Genomic DNA, 15,804 nt, shown 5'->3' with positions numbered 1-15,804 from the left:
TAAAGGAAGTGCCGCTGGATGTGACCCGTATGTTTGGGCAAGGAATAATCAGCAGAGATGGACTTCAGAGAAAAACCAAACAGCAGGACAGGAAGAAACAGATGGTCTCCAACAAACAGTGCATGGACAGTGTTTGAAATCTCATCTGTCTCTCTCACTGGCCAGTGTGCATGTGTGTGTGTGTGTCCCTCAAGTCCATGCCTGAAGGTAATCAAAACTTTGTTCTGTTGATACATCAACACATGCACATACACTCTCTCTGTGTGTTTTGCCCTAATAAAGGGGAGGAGAGGGGAGGGGTGTTTCCGTGAAAGCTGGATTGTCCCACCTCTGTACAACAAAAGCAGGGCCTGTTGAGAGACAGGCGGGACCAGCTCCTGATTAGAAAACTCCATGCAGTGGAAACAGCTGGCCCAGCCAGGGAGGAGGAAAGCACTGTTATCTAAAGGCGACCCCGTCAACCCAGTAGAGAGGAAAAGCTGACAGAGAAACAGGAAGCATGGCCAGGCCATAGCGATAGTTTGATTGGAAACACTGCACTTGACACAGGTATATGGACAGAGTGGCCCAGAACGTTACCGTGTGATAGAAAGAAAGAACGTTTCTAAAGCATTCTTCAGGGTATCATACTTTAGAATGGGTGTTGCGCAGCCTTCTGATGAAGACAACATGTCATCTGGAGAGTGTTGACCTCAGGCTGCCCTGGTTATCCCAGCCTGTCTGTCTGGGCTGTTAACTTATTTATAGTTGGCTCGAGGAGAACATGTTTAATAATACAATGGGGTAGACCAGACAGACTGGACAGCAGCTGTCATTAGCTGGCTTTGTGTCTACCTATGTGAATGAAAGAACACATATTCATACATACAGTGCGGGGTGGTTAAGACTGCAATGCCAAAGAATGCATTCATTATGTTTATTTTCCACTAAATGGTGCCACATTTTTAGGAAAATGCATTCATGAGTTAAGTGTGGGGGCTGCACCCATGCTTCTCTGCCAGTACCAAACAGCTGTGGACTTTTATTTGGTGTCGTTTATTAGATTGGATGATTTCGTCCGAAGAAACAATACATATTGACAATTTAACAGTTTATTCATTTAACAAACAGGGACCTTAGTAGCATGTGGAAGAACCATACACATGCTCCTCTTCAAGCTAGTCACCAGCTTGGTCAGGCACTGCTGTGGGATGGCGTCCCATTCTTCAACCGACTTGTCGCAAGTCAGCCAATATGGTTGTGTTGGTCATGAACAGCACACCCACGAGTGTTCAGGGGGGTTGAAGTCAGGACTTCAGGCAGGCCATTCCATCTTCTCCACTCCCAAGTTCTGAAGGTAGTCTCTGATAAACCCCTCTCTGTGGAGGTGAGTATTGTCGTCTTAGAGGACTGAATTCTGTCCCAGACTGTGGAGACATGGGATCGCTGCTGGTTGTAGAATCTCATCTCAATATCTTGATATGCATTCAGATTGCCGCCAGTGACGACAAGCCTTGTTTTTCCAGTGAGGGAGTTGCCTACCCACTGCTATGTCGTCCTGCAAGCCTTGACTGCAAATCTGTAGAAGACTGCCTACGGTTCTGACAACGTGAGGAAATGGTCTTCTTGTGGCGGCGGCATTTTGGGACGCCCACTTCAATGACTGTCTCTGACATTCCCCATTAGATAGAAGTTGGCCTTCAATTTGGAGATGATACTAGGGCTTACTCCAAATAATGCTGCTACTTGGTCTTATAAAACACAAGCTTGAAGTTGCACCATGGCACAAGTCCGATCCAGAACAGTCAAATGGGGCATGCTTGGAGCAGAACAACTGACTGCTCTGGCAGGGTCCATGCTCATATGCTGGGGTGTCAGCAGCTCAAAACAAGAGTCAATAGTAGAATAAGCTGTTTGACATAAGAAGAAAAGATCTGACAAGTTTTTCATGGGTTCAGTCCACATACTCAACTCTGCTGCTAAACCTGTAAATGCATTTTCCTTACAAATGTGTTATTATTTTAGGGGAACAAAAGAAAGAAAGAAATTACCAAGAAAGAAAAAGCTGATTTCCTTACTTTTTGTGCAGATTTAGGGTTGGGTTAGCCTGTCAGTGCATAGGTATGTTGCTATCCCCTCATATACATCATTAAATCAATGGTCTTTTTTTTTCTCAGCACAGTTCAGTGTTAAGGTTGCCTAGAGTTTTTAATAGTGTGGCCTTATCAGCGTTGACAAATTTTGCTCAATAACAATTAATCCAAAATTACAGTGTTTAAGGAATTCACGTGTCATATCAAAGTCCTTCGAGCAAGTCTCACCACTCAGCATCCATCTATCGCAGGAACTTATTTGGGTATTTATTTCATAACATAATTAAAAATAAGCTTAATTTGATTGGCCACTACAGGAAACAAACACTCCCCCATCAATATCTTTAAAAAATTATATATAGCTGTTAAATGTGCTGGCTTTCCTCTCAATATAAGGTTTTAAAAATGTCCCCTGGAAGTTACACCTGTGCCATCATCTTTGCTGTTGCAGACTTCATCTATAGATTGGTCACAATCGTACCTAAAATAGAGCTCCATTTGTATTTTACGATTATTTATTTTAACTACTTTTTATGTTGTGCAAAAATGCATTGTGAAATAAATATGTGTCCATAAATGTTTTAACTAGTACTGCACCTTAATCAAAACAAAAAGTTGCATGCTAGTTTATTTTCACGTCATGCCAAACATTTGACACACTCCAAACAGGATTACGCAACTTTGTTTTTTTTTTAAGCCACACATCAAAAAGAATGACTGACATCCTCTGCATGAACACATTCAAGAGAAAAAACACTCTAAAAGGCTGCTGTGGAAATTTACAAGCTGATGTTCCTTAAAGAGTGGAACAAATTTCTCCTGGAAGAGCTTTTTTTTCTGAAAATGATCAGCTAAATAAAATACTCTTTGGCTCAGCAGCTAACTTGATTTTATTGCATCATATGATACTGGTACTAAGAAAAACAGACCATAACTGCATAAATGTTTGTTATACAACAATGTTAGTGTTAGAGATGCACAAATCTTATAGTCTATTATAAATTTCATGTATAGAAACATGGAGTACCCATACAAGACTATTAATTAGTGCTTACGGCCTAGTGTACATTTATGTATTAATACTCATTTGTTTACATATAATAATTTTTTTGTTCTTATATTTCTAAGCTTTTTGGATATTACTTGTTTCCACATACTGTATGGCACAGATACACATTTTCCGAGTAAATATGTGCACTGCTGAGGACACATGCCATCTTCAGATAGCAAGAAATCAAAAAGAAACTTAAAACCAGCACAGGTGTAGGACCACATATTTTGTGGGCAACAAAGGAGCTCAACGTAAGTCAGGTTCTTGTTCTTTCCTGTCTTTAACCCTGCTTTACCAGCCAACCTGTGCCCACTTCCTCAAAAGTCCCGTGTAGTTCTTCCTGTACAGCCACACACACTGATCACCACAATTTCTGCATTTTCAAGCAGGTTAATTATCTCTTTGTTGTGATTTATTTTTTTAATATTTAAGCCTGTGAAACCTACAGCCTTAAATCACATGTTCCTGATCCGAAACATCTTATTTAAAGATTCCTGGTTCATTTCCAATCAGCGCTCATCTCTGCGCACCCTCAGCGCGCACTTCGGGGGATAACTAGTAATTGAGCGGGTAACTAAATATTCAAAAACACTACGTAATCCCAGAGTACATTGCTCCACTGTCTGCATTACCTAATCCCATAAGCCATCGCGGTGGGCGGGGATATGGCCTGTTGTCAGAGCAACCTGCATGTCATTAGACACATCCCGCCTACCAAGTCATCTCCAGCCAATCGCTGGCTGTAGAAATGACATCATTGTTATTTTCAGGCGAGCTGCAGCTTAGAGGTGGATAAAGTTCGTCTCCACGTTGGAAGTGATAGAAAGTATTAGACGTTTTCGGGCACTGTTTTTACTTTTTGGGAGCGAGGATAAATCACGGAAGACATTCGGTGTGTCCGGACACGGAGACCCGGCGGCGGGGGGACAATTTTTGGTTGTTGATGAGCGCAGGGCTCACAAAGGAAAAGTTTTCCCAGGACATAAAGTTGTCAAGTGAGTTGAACTTCAACAATAGGCGGACTCTATCGCAATCCAGTTGACGGACTGTCACGGGACCTATGTAAACAGTCGACCTTGGACTGTTTTCTCGTTTCTTTTTTAAAGGAGAAAAAGAAAGATCTCCCTCAGGGTGAACAAAACTTTATGTCCAGAAAAATGGAAGCGACCTTCTACGACGAAGCCTCCAACTCTCAGCGGGACGGGGCGGCAGTGTACGGCTTCAACCCTAAAACCCTCAAACAGACCATGACCCTGAATCTGAACGACCCGAAGAACTTTAAACCTCATTTGGGCGCCAAGGCCCTGGACATCCTGACGTCCCCTGATGTCGGGTTACTGAAGCTGGCCTCACCTGAACTGGAGAGACTGATCATCCAGTCTTGCAACGGGCTGACAACTCCCACCCCGACCCAGTTCATCTGCTCCAAGAACATTACCGACGAGCAGGAGGGCTTCGCTGAAGGGTTTGTGAGGGCGCTGGCTGAGCTCCACTACCAGCAGCAGATACCTGCCGCCCAGCCCGACCCACAGACCGGCTCGGCCAACGGCATGACATCCGGCTCCGCTGCGCCCGAGAGCGGCGGGATTTCCTACAGCTGCACGGTGCGCACGGAGCCGCCGGAGTACACCAACTTGAGCAGCTTCACTCGGGCTGTAATAGGCTCCACGCCCGCACCTGCCGGCGAGAGACAGCCACCTCCACCTACAAGTTACCCGGCGGCCCCACAGCCGTCCCACAACCACATGGACCACCAGCTGCCGGTGGCTGCGCAGCACTCACGGCTACACGCGCTCAAAGAGGAGCCACAGACGGTCCCGGAGATGTCCGGCGAGACCCCACCGCTCTCCCCCATCGACATGGAGTCCCAAGAGCGCATCAAAGCTGAAAGAAAGCGCATGAGGAACAGGGTGGCCGCGTCCAAATGCCGGAAAAGGAAGCTGGAGAGGATCGCCCGACTGGAGGACAGGGTCAAAAACCTAAAGAGCCAAAACACGGAGTTGGTTTCCTCTGCCAACGTCCTGCGGGACGAGCTGGCTCTGCTCAAACAAAAGGTGATGGACCACGTTAACAGCGGCTGCCAGCTCATTTTGACGCAGCAGCTCCAAGCTTACTAGACTTGCCAAGAAAAGAAAAGAAAAAGAACCAAGGGACACTGCTCGGGGACCAAATGCAGCCTTTCAGGGAAGTCTCAGCGCATTGTTTTTTTTTCTCCTCCACCAAAATATCCGCTCAGACTGTATCCACATGGAGGCTGACTGACAAGATACTTGGTATTGGTCAGCAACGGTGAATTATCACAGAGCAGAAGCCATCAAACTTATTGCACAGGCGCACACAGCTCAGATGGAACCTTGGCTCTGCCAGCGCCTCTGATCTGGCTCGTTACATATTTTTGGCATTTTTTTTGTGTCTTTGTCATTTATTTCCACCTTAAACTACACAATGAAATCTATAATCTGTCAAACCAGCTATGGCAAGTGTTCACATCTTATCACTCGACTGTGGCCCACACATATCCTGCATCCTGACTGGAGGATAGATAGGGCTTATGTGGGCTCAAATTGCATAGACACAATGTGAACCGAACCTTTCACTATGTCAAGTAGCAACGTATGCATATAGACATGAGTCAAGCACTGAGTATCCCAGACACCAACGATTATATGTACAGAACACTAACAACAACAACAAAAGTTCACACCTTTCCCTAAAGACTCATAGGTGTGTGTTTACTGACAAAACTGCCTTACTTTCTTAATACTTACCTTCAAGCAACTTTGTGATATAGTTGTAACTAATGTTAAACCTCAAGTTAACACTTAGTAATATTTGTACGCAGTATTTTGAGCACTTAACTGTAAATATGAGAAAATAAAAGTGTTGGACATGCAGCAGGATGTGTGTTGTGGCTTTGTGATCAACGATAAATGAGCCTGGAGGTGAGCGGATAGTCTTGCAGTGTGTTACATGGAGTGTTTGTTGTTGGAGAAACTGGGGCGGACGGGAGACTGAGTCACCAGCTCGCTGAGGCGCACCCGATGGTTGCCGAAGCTACTCGGACGCCCATTGGACAGCGAAGCGTCGGAAGTGAGCCGCAGGCAGCCAAATATGGCAAGAGGTCTCGAGCGAGCGCTGGGACGGGTGGGGGTGTGTATGCGCGCGCGCGCGAGTAATAGTCACCGTCCTCCCACTACAGCTGGTGACTCTTTTACAAGAAACGCCATGATGCCGAGGCAGATCTGTTTACACACTTGAAGGGAGTGAGTGGAGAAGAGATACTTTGTAAAGAGGAGGAGGCTTGTTTTTTTAATTTATTTTCTCAACTGTAATAACTGTCTGTAATATAAATACGTTTCTGTAGAAGAAAAAAAGTACAAATGTATACACTTTATACATTTAACCTGAACAGAGGGGCACATGTTAGATTACTTGGAAAGAAATTGAAACAAAATAAAACAAAAAACAGACTCTTTAGCCCAACAGTGACACCAGAAGCTGGTAAATGATTGGATACATGTTCATGCCCAATCATTTACCAGCTGGTAAATGATTGGAGGAGGCAGCTGTCTGGCAGTTTAAAGACCCTACACACAGACTGTAAACCCACACAGGTGCTTTCACTCACTGCTTGATACACCCTGGCCCTACCTGTTATGACAGGACTGTTTCTATGTTTAACTTGAGTCTTGGTACATTGGTTTAGATAAGCTCCTCATAGATTCCCTCAACTTCAGCCTGACACAAGACTTAATCAGCCATTAAATGAATACACCTGCATATTCTGTCCAGGACTTTTATGACCATTTAAATGCTTGTAATCTTTTATACGTGCCGTATGTCATGTTGTGAACTGGTTATTTACACAACACTTGAGGATTAGATATGTGCTTTTCTGTATCTTTACAGGATGTTTTGATGCGTATCTGACAACGTGAGCAAAGACGAACTCGAGGCAACTCAGACAGGGTTTAGTCTGTTAAGGCATCTTATCCACAAACTCCACAACTGCATCCTGCACTGGATCCCCAGACAGTGTACATAAAATTAAACACTATATTCTACTATGGAACTGAAGTTACAAAATGACGGTTGTCTGCCAGAAGCGACTGGTGGAGTTGATTACTGGAGCCGACTGCCTGCTCTGGTCTCATCCAACAGCTTCTTTTGATCTTACTTGTCTTCCGTCTTTCTGTGCAACACAAATTTTTCCAGGTTCTAAACAGCTTTAAGTTCTCAAACACAGAGTTGAGTTCCTAAATTATATCTATCTGGGGGTCGTTCTTGTGTTTGGTTCCTGATAACCCCCATAGTCTGTGCACAGTCCTGTGGCCGGGGGCTCTCAGCTGACGAGCACGCCCTCTTTAGCAGCTATGCGCTGCCGGTGGACGTGGTCCTGCTCTAGTTCTTCATGGCTGGGGTGCCAAAGCCGTGACAGGACGCGTTCCATGTTGAGGGCGTACATGGTGTGGGAGGGCATCACGCCGTGGTGAACCTGCATTAAACGAGTATAAAAGAGATGAGTAAACCATTTCAATTCTGATAGTTAAATGATGGAAAAGTAGGCTTGGGAAAAAAAAAAGAATCCAGCGTTAAGAGTAAAGAAAGATAAGATAAGATACCTTCATTAGTCCCACGAGTGGGAAATTTCATGTGCTGACATGAAGAGTAAGACATGAAGATATAAACCTTTAAACTTTACATATGCATTTCTGAGGGAAACAGCGTTTTTGTGTAAACACAACTATTCAGTAAACAAGGCAAACAGCCTAACAATTCTGCAATAAGACCTCAAACTTATAGGTTGGTTAGAAAATAAAAAAAAAGCTATGAGTTTTGTCATCTCTAACTGACAGCTTGAAAATTATAAGACAAAAAACGGCAGCAACTGCACACAGTTTCGAAGCCAGAACTTAGAAAAGTTTGGCATTTTTGCTGGAAAAATGAGTTTATATCAATCTTATTACACACTCATTTGTGGACTATTACACAACTTCACAGCATTCTAAGAATCCCACACACACATTTTCAAGGTGAAAAACTCCATCACATTTAACAGGGTCAAAGGTTGTATTATTTGACCACTTGCCTGGGAATATCACAACTTTTCCTTTGGGCTGTTCCAAGAAAACTCACTGTGAAATATGCTGATGTTGCTAGGACCAGTTGTGCACATTTTCTTACCTGTAAAGCCTCGAGGAGATCAAACATGCTGATTGGAGGGAGAGGTGCAGGAAGACTGTCAGCAGAACAAGCCAGCAAATGAACAGCTTGCTGCTCAGCCTCATCGGGTGACACCTGTGGTGGTGGGCCTGCAGGGAGGGAAGCACTCTGTGGCGGACTTCAAGGGAAAAAAGTACACTATTAGTCCATACTGACAGCAAAAGAAAGCAGCTACTGATACAAACATAAAAACTAAAAAGATTTAATGAAGTTGCACTAATGAGAGGCATACACATTTTTCTGTATCAAATGCATTTTCTTATACTGAGAATTCTCACAGCCTAACAAAAGCTGGAGTCCCTACCAATCAGCAACACTGTGGTAAGCAGCAAGGCTGTTTTTCAGATAGGGTTGAGGCGTGACGTCATTGCCAAAGGCGTAGGGGAAACGGCTGTCTCGTAATCGATACGCCTTCCTCCGCATGATTACGGCAGTCAGGACATCTTTCAAGTGGTGCTGAAATAAATCAGAGCACTGAGTCAGTGCACAGTCAGACTCAAAATGGCTCCCATTCATTTCTGGGTGCAACAGGTCGCATTAGCTTTTGCATGTAAACTGACTGATAGCTTAGTGTAGTTTAATCCAAGTGATCACTGATAATGGAATCAAGACAGACCTCTCTTACTACATATATATATATATTCTATATACTTGTTTCATAACTCAACTTTAAAATAATTCAAACAGCTGAGTGAAAAAGACACTGTGCTGGGCAAGGACACAGACTGAGACAGTACAACTGATGTCCCTCCTGCTTTTGGCCACCACACATGGGTAAACATCTCATTAGATTTTGGTGTGACTAAGCGACAAAGCTCTGCTCAGTCTCTGGAGAAAACAAAGCTGTCAGTGCTGCATAATAAATGACGCAGAACATGTTCTTTCTGATCATTTAAACCACTGCACCGATGTTTAAACAATGTCAGACTTAAAAAGCAGAAGAATCACTTGCGTCACACTCTCAGCTTTTATGAGGGTGCACTGAGGCTCAAACAGTCACTCTTCTGTTGAACTGTTAGTATATACCTCAACGGCATAGATCATGGTGCTGATGGCATCTTCTGTGACGTTATCCAAGCCCACCTCAAAGGCGGTCACCATCATGCGAGCCTCCAGTTGGCCCCGTGTGGGCAGCAGCAGAGTGTGGGCGCTGAGACGCAGCTCTTCCTCCTCACTTCCCCCCTCCCTCGGGCTGAATGGCTGGGCGGCGCTCAGAGGATTCTGAGGCTGGAAACGATGCTGAAGGACACACAAGCATCCGAGCGATATTGTCAGTCCACTGTTCAAGCACACAGTTGTTATTTAGAGGTGGCTAACCTTGCAGCTGCAACACTCGGTCGTGATTTTACTTTTTAAGTGTACTGCACACATACGCTTTACTTAGGATGGCCACCCAAGTGTATCTGTTGACTCATTTCAGCCTTTTTTTAATGCATTTTGGGTTGTTTTTTTTAAATCATGCCACAGAAAATGAAATCACCCATGGCTGATTTACAGTTGGACCATTCCCCTACTCTTATTTTGAAAGCCCAGGCCCTTTTTGTGTAGTTTCCCTAGCAGCTGGTTTGCTGGTCAGGTTGCTGTTGTGGCAATCCTCAGTGTGGTTCAGCGGCATCTACCTCCACTGTACCCTTAATTATGAATTTTGACACCCCAGTATTCATCGGTCTACTTGGTCTACTACTACTGAATGACCTGTTCTATAAGCACGCCTGAAATATGAGAAACTACTCAGTTCAGAAAAAAGCTTCAAGGGTTACTCCTAGGAGGCTTTCAAAGGGTAAAGAGTTAAATGGGTCTTGTGTTAATAGTCAGACGGACTTAGACTGGTGACAGTCTTTTTTTTCTGCTGTGAACTGAATGGCCCAAGAACCAGAAACTTCAGTGGGAGCAATGGGTCATGTGGCACTATGCTGAGCCCTTTGAGAATGCAAAGCAGAACATGGATTATCATCACTAGTTGCAGACCAACACAGTAGAGATAAAGCTCATCCACAGAGAGACTCAATGGAGCAGCAGCTCAATAAAGGTTTACTGGTTACACTACCTGGCAACTAAAATATTTAGAGAGGAGAACCTTATAAGAAGTATTTTTCCAACAATTCATTAAAGGTGTGTGTGCAACCTCTGTCAAAGAATATAAATTTGTGGGAACAGTTTTAGCAGTATTGTTGCCAACATGAACATATCTAGCCCGTGCGGGGATGAAAATATGAAGGAGGACTTACGTCGAATTTTTGCCTAGAGGAACATTTCTTATTCCCCTTCGGTTTGCCGGGCTTTGAAGCACAGCTACCTTGCCACTGCAATGACCCTGCACCCTCTAGAGGACAAAAAGGACACACAACAAGGTGCATGAAAGACACAAACAGAGATCCCATTTTATTTGGTGAAATAGTCTTGAATTTTAATCTCAACAGCTCCCAAGCCAGTCCTGACAAAAAGGTATGGCTTAATACATGCATAAAATGTCAGCTGTTATAAAATATAGGTTCAGCCACAATTTCAGAGGCATTAAGTTATTATTAAAAAAAAAACTCACCTGGTGTGGAGACGATGATCTGGCACCGTGTAAGAATAGCCAGGAGAAAATCATTGTGAACATGGACTGGATGAATGAAGGAAACACAGAATAAGCCATTTTTTTATTAGTAGTATTATAATTTCTACATTACACATTAGCACAGAGGAGAGCTGTTCTTTGACACTGACCATTCTCCTGTGCCAACAGCCTACGCGCCTCAATGTCAAACTCTTCCTTGCTGATCTTTTGTTTGAACCACAGCTTCAGGTTTGCCCAGTAACTGCAGGGAGGAAACAAGAAGCAAGCACCAACACACACATAACTCAGGTGCATCTACAACACAAAGTGATGCTGGACACAGACAGAAACACACGCATACACAAGCACATACACAAGCACCATCTGCACGTCATTCCATCTCTTTATCGCGTTATTCACGTGCTATTAACTTTTAAAATCACAAATACTCAACAGTGCTGTTCCTGTTTCTTTCTCTCGTCGTCTTTAAGTTAAGTTTCACTTCTCGCCAACTCGGGGTACACTTTTCAAAATATCGTCAAGTTGGATTTACACAAACCCGCCATAACGTTAAAGTTCATACAGCTAATAAAGCTCAAGGTAAATCTCACCTTTCTTACGCATCACCTTCACCACAGACATAAAAAAAATACCAAAGAGATGCTACAGTAATATGTCAACAACGGGGAAAATCCTGCAAAATGTAGCAGAGGATAGCTAGGTGCTAATTGGTCCAAGGCGCAGTTAATTAATGTTAGTCCCCTTTTCATTTCAGTGGCACAGAAATGGGACCAAAACGCAAGGCTACGAACAAAGACAAGCACACAAACAACACTTCACTTACTGTTTGACATTATCGCCAATTGCATCCGTTAAATTCTTCTTTGCAATCTCAAGCTCGCTAGCATGAGCCGCCATGACGTTCATAAACGCCTACAATTACGTCATTAATCGGCGACAGTAACATTTTCTTCCCCTAAACCTATAAACTTTATTGTAGAAAATACATTTCACAAAATTAATCTAAAAGAGAGAAAAGCACTTAGCATTTTGTAATGGCTGAAATTAGTTGAAACTAACTAGTTAAATGAAATCTATTAAAAAGTCAATAACCAATCAATAAATAAGTTAGGTTAAATAAATATGGTGACTAAATTAAATAAATATGATGACTAAGCTAAGATAAATAACAGAATCAATCACACAACAAAAAGAAGTGGAAAACACAATGTAAGTAAAACGAATAACTAAACCATGTGGTTTTGTTACAAACAACTGCGCCGCTAGATGGCGGTGTGGTATCATTTTCATATTTGTACACAGATTAGTGAGGTTTGCCTTCAAGGCCTTCTGCCAGACAAGCTCTCTAAAGACGTGCTTAACTTTGATGAAAGCATGTATTTTAACCCTGAGGACAAACTTCTCCCACTGGTGTCCACTTGATGCAGAAGAGCTGAAAAAAAGTGCTTTTAATCTTGTAAATTTCATAAGCATAACAAAGAGGTCAAGATGCCCCCCCCCCCCCCCCCCCAAATGCTGTCTGTCTTTTACCAAGCAGAATCTTAGCTCTTTGTGTTTAACAGTGAACAGCTTTCATGTCAGAACACAGCATTTGTGTGCTAACACGACTTTAGAGCCTGAGCTGACGTGTATAAAGAATGACTCCAGAGTCAGTTTGCAAGACCAGTGGGAAGAATGTGATCAAAGCCTTCAAAACAAATCACGTAAAGCAGTGTTGCAACCTTTTACGACAAACTTAGAGAAAGGTCACATTGTCTTGTTTTCATGCTCTAGGCTTTTTCAACATTTTGCAGACTAGGTTTTGAGTTTTTATGGGTTTTTTACTTTTTGTTTTTAGCTCCCCTTAGACCAGAAGAAACACTTCTAATGATCACAGAAGTTTCCCTCCAATATGAAGCATGCCTGCCCGCACTTCCCATTATAACCACTAAAATTTCCACTCAATTCAAAAGTCACTCACACCTACAGCTACTTTGGAATGCAACGGCTATAACATCAGCCAGTACACTTCTATGAAGTGATTATTTCTTCTGCTTTCACCAAAAAAATGTAGCTTTAGAGTTACCAGTTGAGGTTAGAAACCTCAGTTCTCCACAGTGCTCATCAGAAAGCATTTCCGTGGTTCCATATATTGTCCTTTACAGATAATATTCCTCCAGAGCAGATTTAGGCCAGGAGGCCCTTTTTGTTTTTCACTCTTTTAACTTTGGCGTAAAAACAGCTGAGTCATCAAATAGATGGTCCTCCTTGCCCCTGCCCCCACATACCCAGGAGGTTCTAAAGCCTTAACCAGGCCATCTGACTCATGTCATTCATCAAAATGAGTGCAATCACTGAACATATACAGACATACTGTAGGCTATTAGCGGGTCCTCAGTTACGTGACTAACCTGCAGTGTTCAGAGGTCATACTTCTTTACAAAGGATGTGCATTTGATCATCTTAGGCTTTCGCGGCTTTAGCAGAATAAACAAGCCTGCCATGCCAAACGCAAGAACGATGAAAACCATCTGAATTTTTCATTGCTATTAGATGCATTTAACAGACTAAATGTCAGTTAATAAGCAGCTGAAACTCAAGGAGCAAATGTTCTATGGTTCACATGTCCTTTTGTTTGTTATCTCTGGGTTGCATTTGCTGCTTAGTTTGGAGAAAAACCCCTCAGCAAGATAAAGATCATTTTCACAATCTCAGCCTCTGCTTGTTTGCTTCAAAGCTAAACACACTATCACTCTTCTGGAAATTTTAGGACAGACTGGAAACTGTAGCTGTCCACAGCAAAGTGAGCCTTCCCAGATTTCTCCAAACGATGATCCATCTTAAACAAGTGTCTGTTGAGCCCTAAATCAAAAGGGCACTTAGCAACAAACTTAGTTACGGATTTGTTTAACCGTCCCAGTTAGAGCAAAAAATTCATCATGGAGCTTATTTTCAAAGAAAACAGCTCCACATCCTGTCTGCTGATTTGCTGCTGACACTAAGTGAGCTTCTGAGAGCTAATGAGTCACTCTCACGGACATTCCCCCAACAGCAGATGTTTTATAGCAAACAGCAGCGAACTGTCAGGGATCTTCCGAGCCTGAAATCTGTAGACAGTGAACCTTCACTTAGTGACAAGGAGGGCTTTTACCTCTGAAACGTGCAGTGGTTTTCAGAGGACCACACCGTAGCAGCGTTTGCCCATCCCCAGTCTGCTGGCAAGGTATTTTGAGTTGGTGCAGACCTGAGTGTGGTCCTTTCACTGGAGCCAAGGATGTCACCTTCACAGTTCCAGCATGAGGCTTTGCAGGGGTTTGGTTTTTGTGGGTTAATCAGGCATTTCCATGTCCCTGTGAGGCTGTTTAAAATTGTGAGGGTTCAGTGTGTCACCGGCACAAGTTATTGGAAGGCTACACTTGGATCAACCCACACTGGCTGATTTGTGGGGTCTGTTCTCACTGAGGGTTTAGAGGCACATTTATAACAGGAAGGTGGTCCGTTATAATCAGCGTCCTTTTCCTTGGTCAAGCTGGGAAAATCTGTATTGAAATTAATCCAGTAAAGCTTCTCAGGGGGTAGCAGTGGAGGACAGGGATGGACAGGACGTCTAGATTTTGCATTAAAGCACAAAAAAGTGTTTTAGAGAACAACCATGCTCTAGAAAGGTATCTAAACCTGCTTTCAACCTTGTCAGCAAGCAGTAGGCCTATACTTTGTTAAAAATGCTTTGTATATGTCAGTAGGTCACATTTCTGCATGTTTTATTTTATTTATGCGGAGCACCTTTTAAGAAAATTAAAGGAATAGATTGGATTTCTACATAGAAACAAATCTTGTTTCTCATTCATGATTAGTAAGATCATTGTGCAATCTGCCAATTTTGTCTACGCTTGATTATGGTGATGTTGCTTCTCTATTCAAGTTGAAGCCTCTTGATTCTGTGTACTACCGTAAATTACGATTCATTACAGGTGATTGTTTTCTTGGTCACCATCGTATCTTATATGAGAGAACAAAATGTGATAATGTACAGTAAATCGAAGACAGCAGCATTGTATGATATTTATTTACAAGGCTCTTTGCTGCAAAGATTGCCTGCTTATCTCCTTGACTGAATTTAAACGGAGCTCTTACAATGTCAGGCCGTGGGACATTTTAAACATTAGCTGTACCTGTTGTTCACACTGAAATTGGAAAAACTGGATTGAAATATTTCTCCACCTACAAACGGAACAAACTACCAAAATGTTATGAAGCTACTCTTGTGCATTTTTTAAAATTGTGTACATGTACCTGTTTGTCTAACTTTTTGTATGTGCTTTATTTTGTTCACAGGTCTGTCTTGAAAAATAGATCTCAATCTCAATGAGACTAAATGTTTAAATGAAGGATTTAATAAGCATTTATATATTTTCAGACCTGTGACAGATTAAAGCCCTTGGCCTCTAATTTTCACGTTTATTTGCTTTTTTGCTAGCTCTTAGCTTACTTGAGCACAGAAACGGTTATACAGAAGACAAATTCTCTTAAAATCAGAAGAATCCTCAAACAATAAAACTAAAATCAGCTTTAATAGCTTTGCACTTTTTTTTCTCATCTTTTCAGCGGCGTGGAATCAGTGTTATGGGGGTAGTTTCCAGAACTACTCAACTTCTCATTTTAGAAGTAAAAAAAGGAGGTATATCACATTAATCTGTAAGCTTTGGATCCACTTGCTTTGCTTTTATAACTCTTGATCCTGACTGGAAGTATTTTCCAGTTTTATGGCAAAGTAAGCTAAACGCCAGGTGGCCGAAGTTTCAGATTTATTAGAGACACATGAGAGTTGTACCGTTAATCTCAATTTTACTGTTTGCAAGATATTCTGATGTAATTAAATTCAGTCTTCTAAACTAACATCGACATGCATGCAGGCA

The 15,804-nt window shown here is 42.5% G+C and overlaps 2 protein-coding genes across 2 annotated transcripts; one reads left to right on the top strand and one right to left on the bottom strand.

The window, feature by feature from the left end:
- Nucleotides 1-3,897: 3,897 nt before the first annotated feature.
- Nucleotides 3,898-6,017, top strand: LOC113010118 (transcription factor Jun). The gene has a single exon (XM_026148994.2). It carries the CDS (start codon nt 4,269-4,271, stop codon nt 5,238-5,240), a length of 972 nt encoding a protein of 323 aa, XP_026004779.1. The 5' UTR covers nt 3,898-4,268; the 3' UTR covers nt 5,241-6,017.
- Nucleotides 6,018-6,405: 388 nt separating this feature from the next.
- Nucleotides 6,406-11,882, bottom strand: tada1 (transcriptional adaptor 1). The gene is made up of 8 exons (XM_026148993.2): nt 11,733-11,882; nt 11,059-11,150; nt 10,889-10,954; nt 10,575-10,669; nt 9,373-9,585; nt 8,651-8,802; nt 8,308-8,464; nt 6,406-7,618 (listed from the first exon to the last, which is right to left on the bottom strand). The coding sequence occupies exons 1-8, from the start codon at nt 11,813-11,815 to the stop codon at nt 7,466-7,468; spliced, it is 1,011 nt and encodes a 336-aa protein (XP_026004778.1). The 5' UTR covers nt 11,816-11,882; the 3' UTR covers nt 6,406-7,465.
- Between the last annotated feature and the right edge of the window lie 3,922 nt (nt 11,883-15,804).

Source organism: Astatotilapia calliptera, chromosome 18 (genome assembly GCF_964374335.1).
Source record: "Astatotilapia calliptera chromosome 18, fAstCal68.1, whole genome shotgun sequence".
Taxonomy (NCBI): Eukaryota; Metazoa; Chordata; class Actinopteri; order Cichliformes; family Cichlidae; genus Astatotilapia; species Astatotilapia calliptera.
This window is presented reverse-complemented; position numbering and strand designations above follow the sequence as displayed.

Excerpts from the sequence above, each read along its gene's own strand:
- LOC113010118 (XM_026148994.2), top strand. The coding sequence starts at position 4,269 with ATGTCCAGAAAAATGGAAGCGACCTTCTACGACGAAGCCTCCAACTCT.
- tada1 (XM_026148993.2), bottom strand. The coding sequence starts at position 11,815 with ATGAACGTCATGGCGGCTCATGCTAGCGAGCTTGAGATTGCAAAGAAG. Across the intron at positions 8,465-8,650 it reads TACCACAGTGTTGCTGATTG|TCCGCCACAGAGTGCTTCCC; the intron begins GTAGGGACTCCA and ends TTTCCCTTGAAG. Across the intron at positions 7,619-8,307 it reads ATCTCCTCGAGGCTTTACAG|GTTCACCACGGCGTGATGCC; the intron begins GTAAGAAAATGT and ends CGTTTAATGCAG.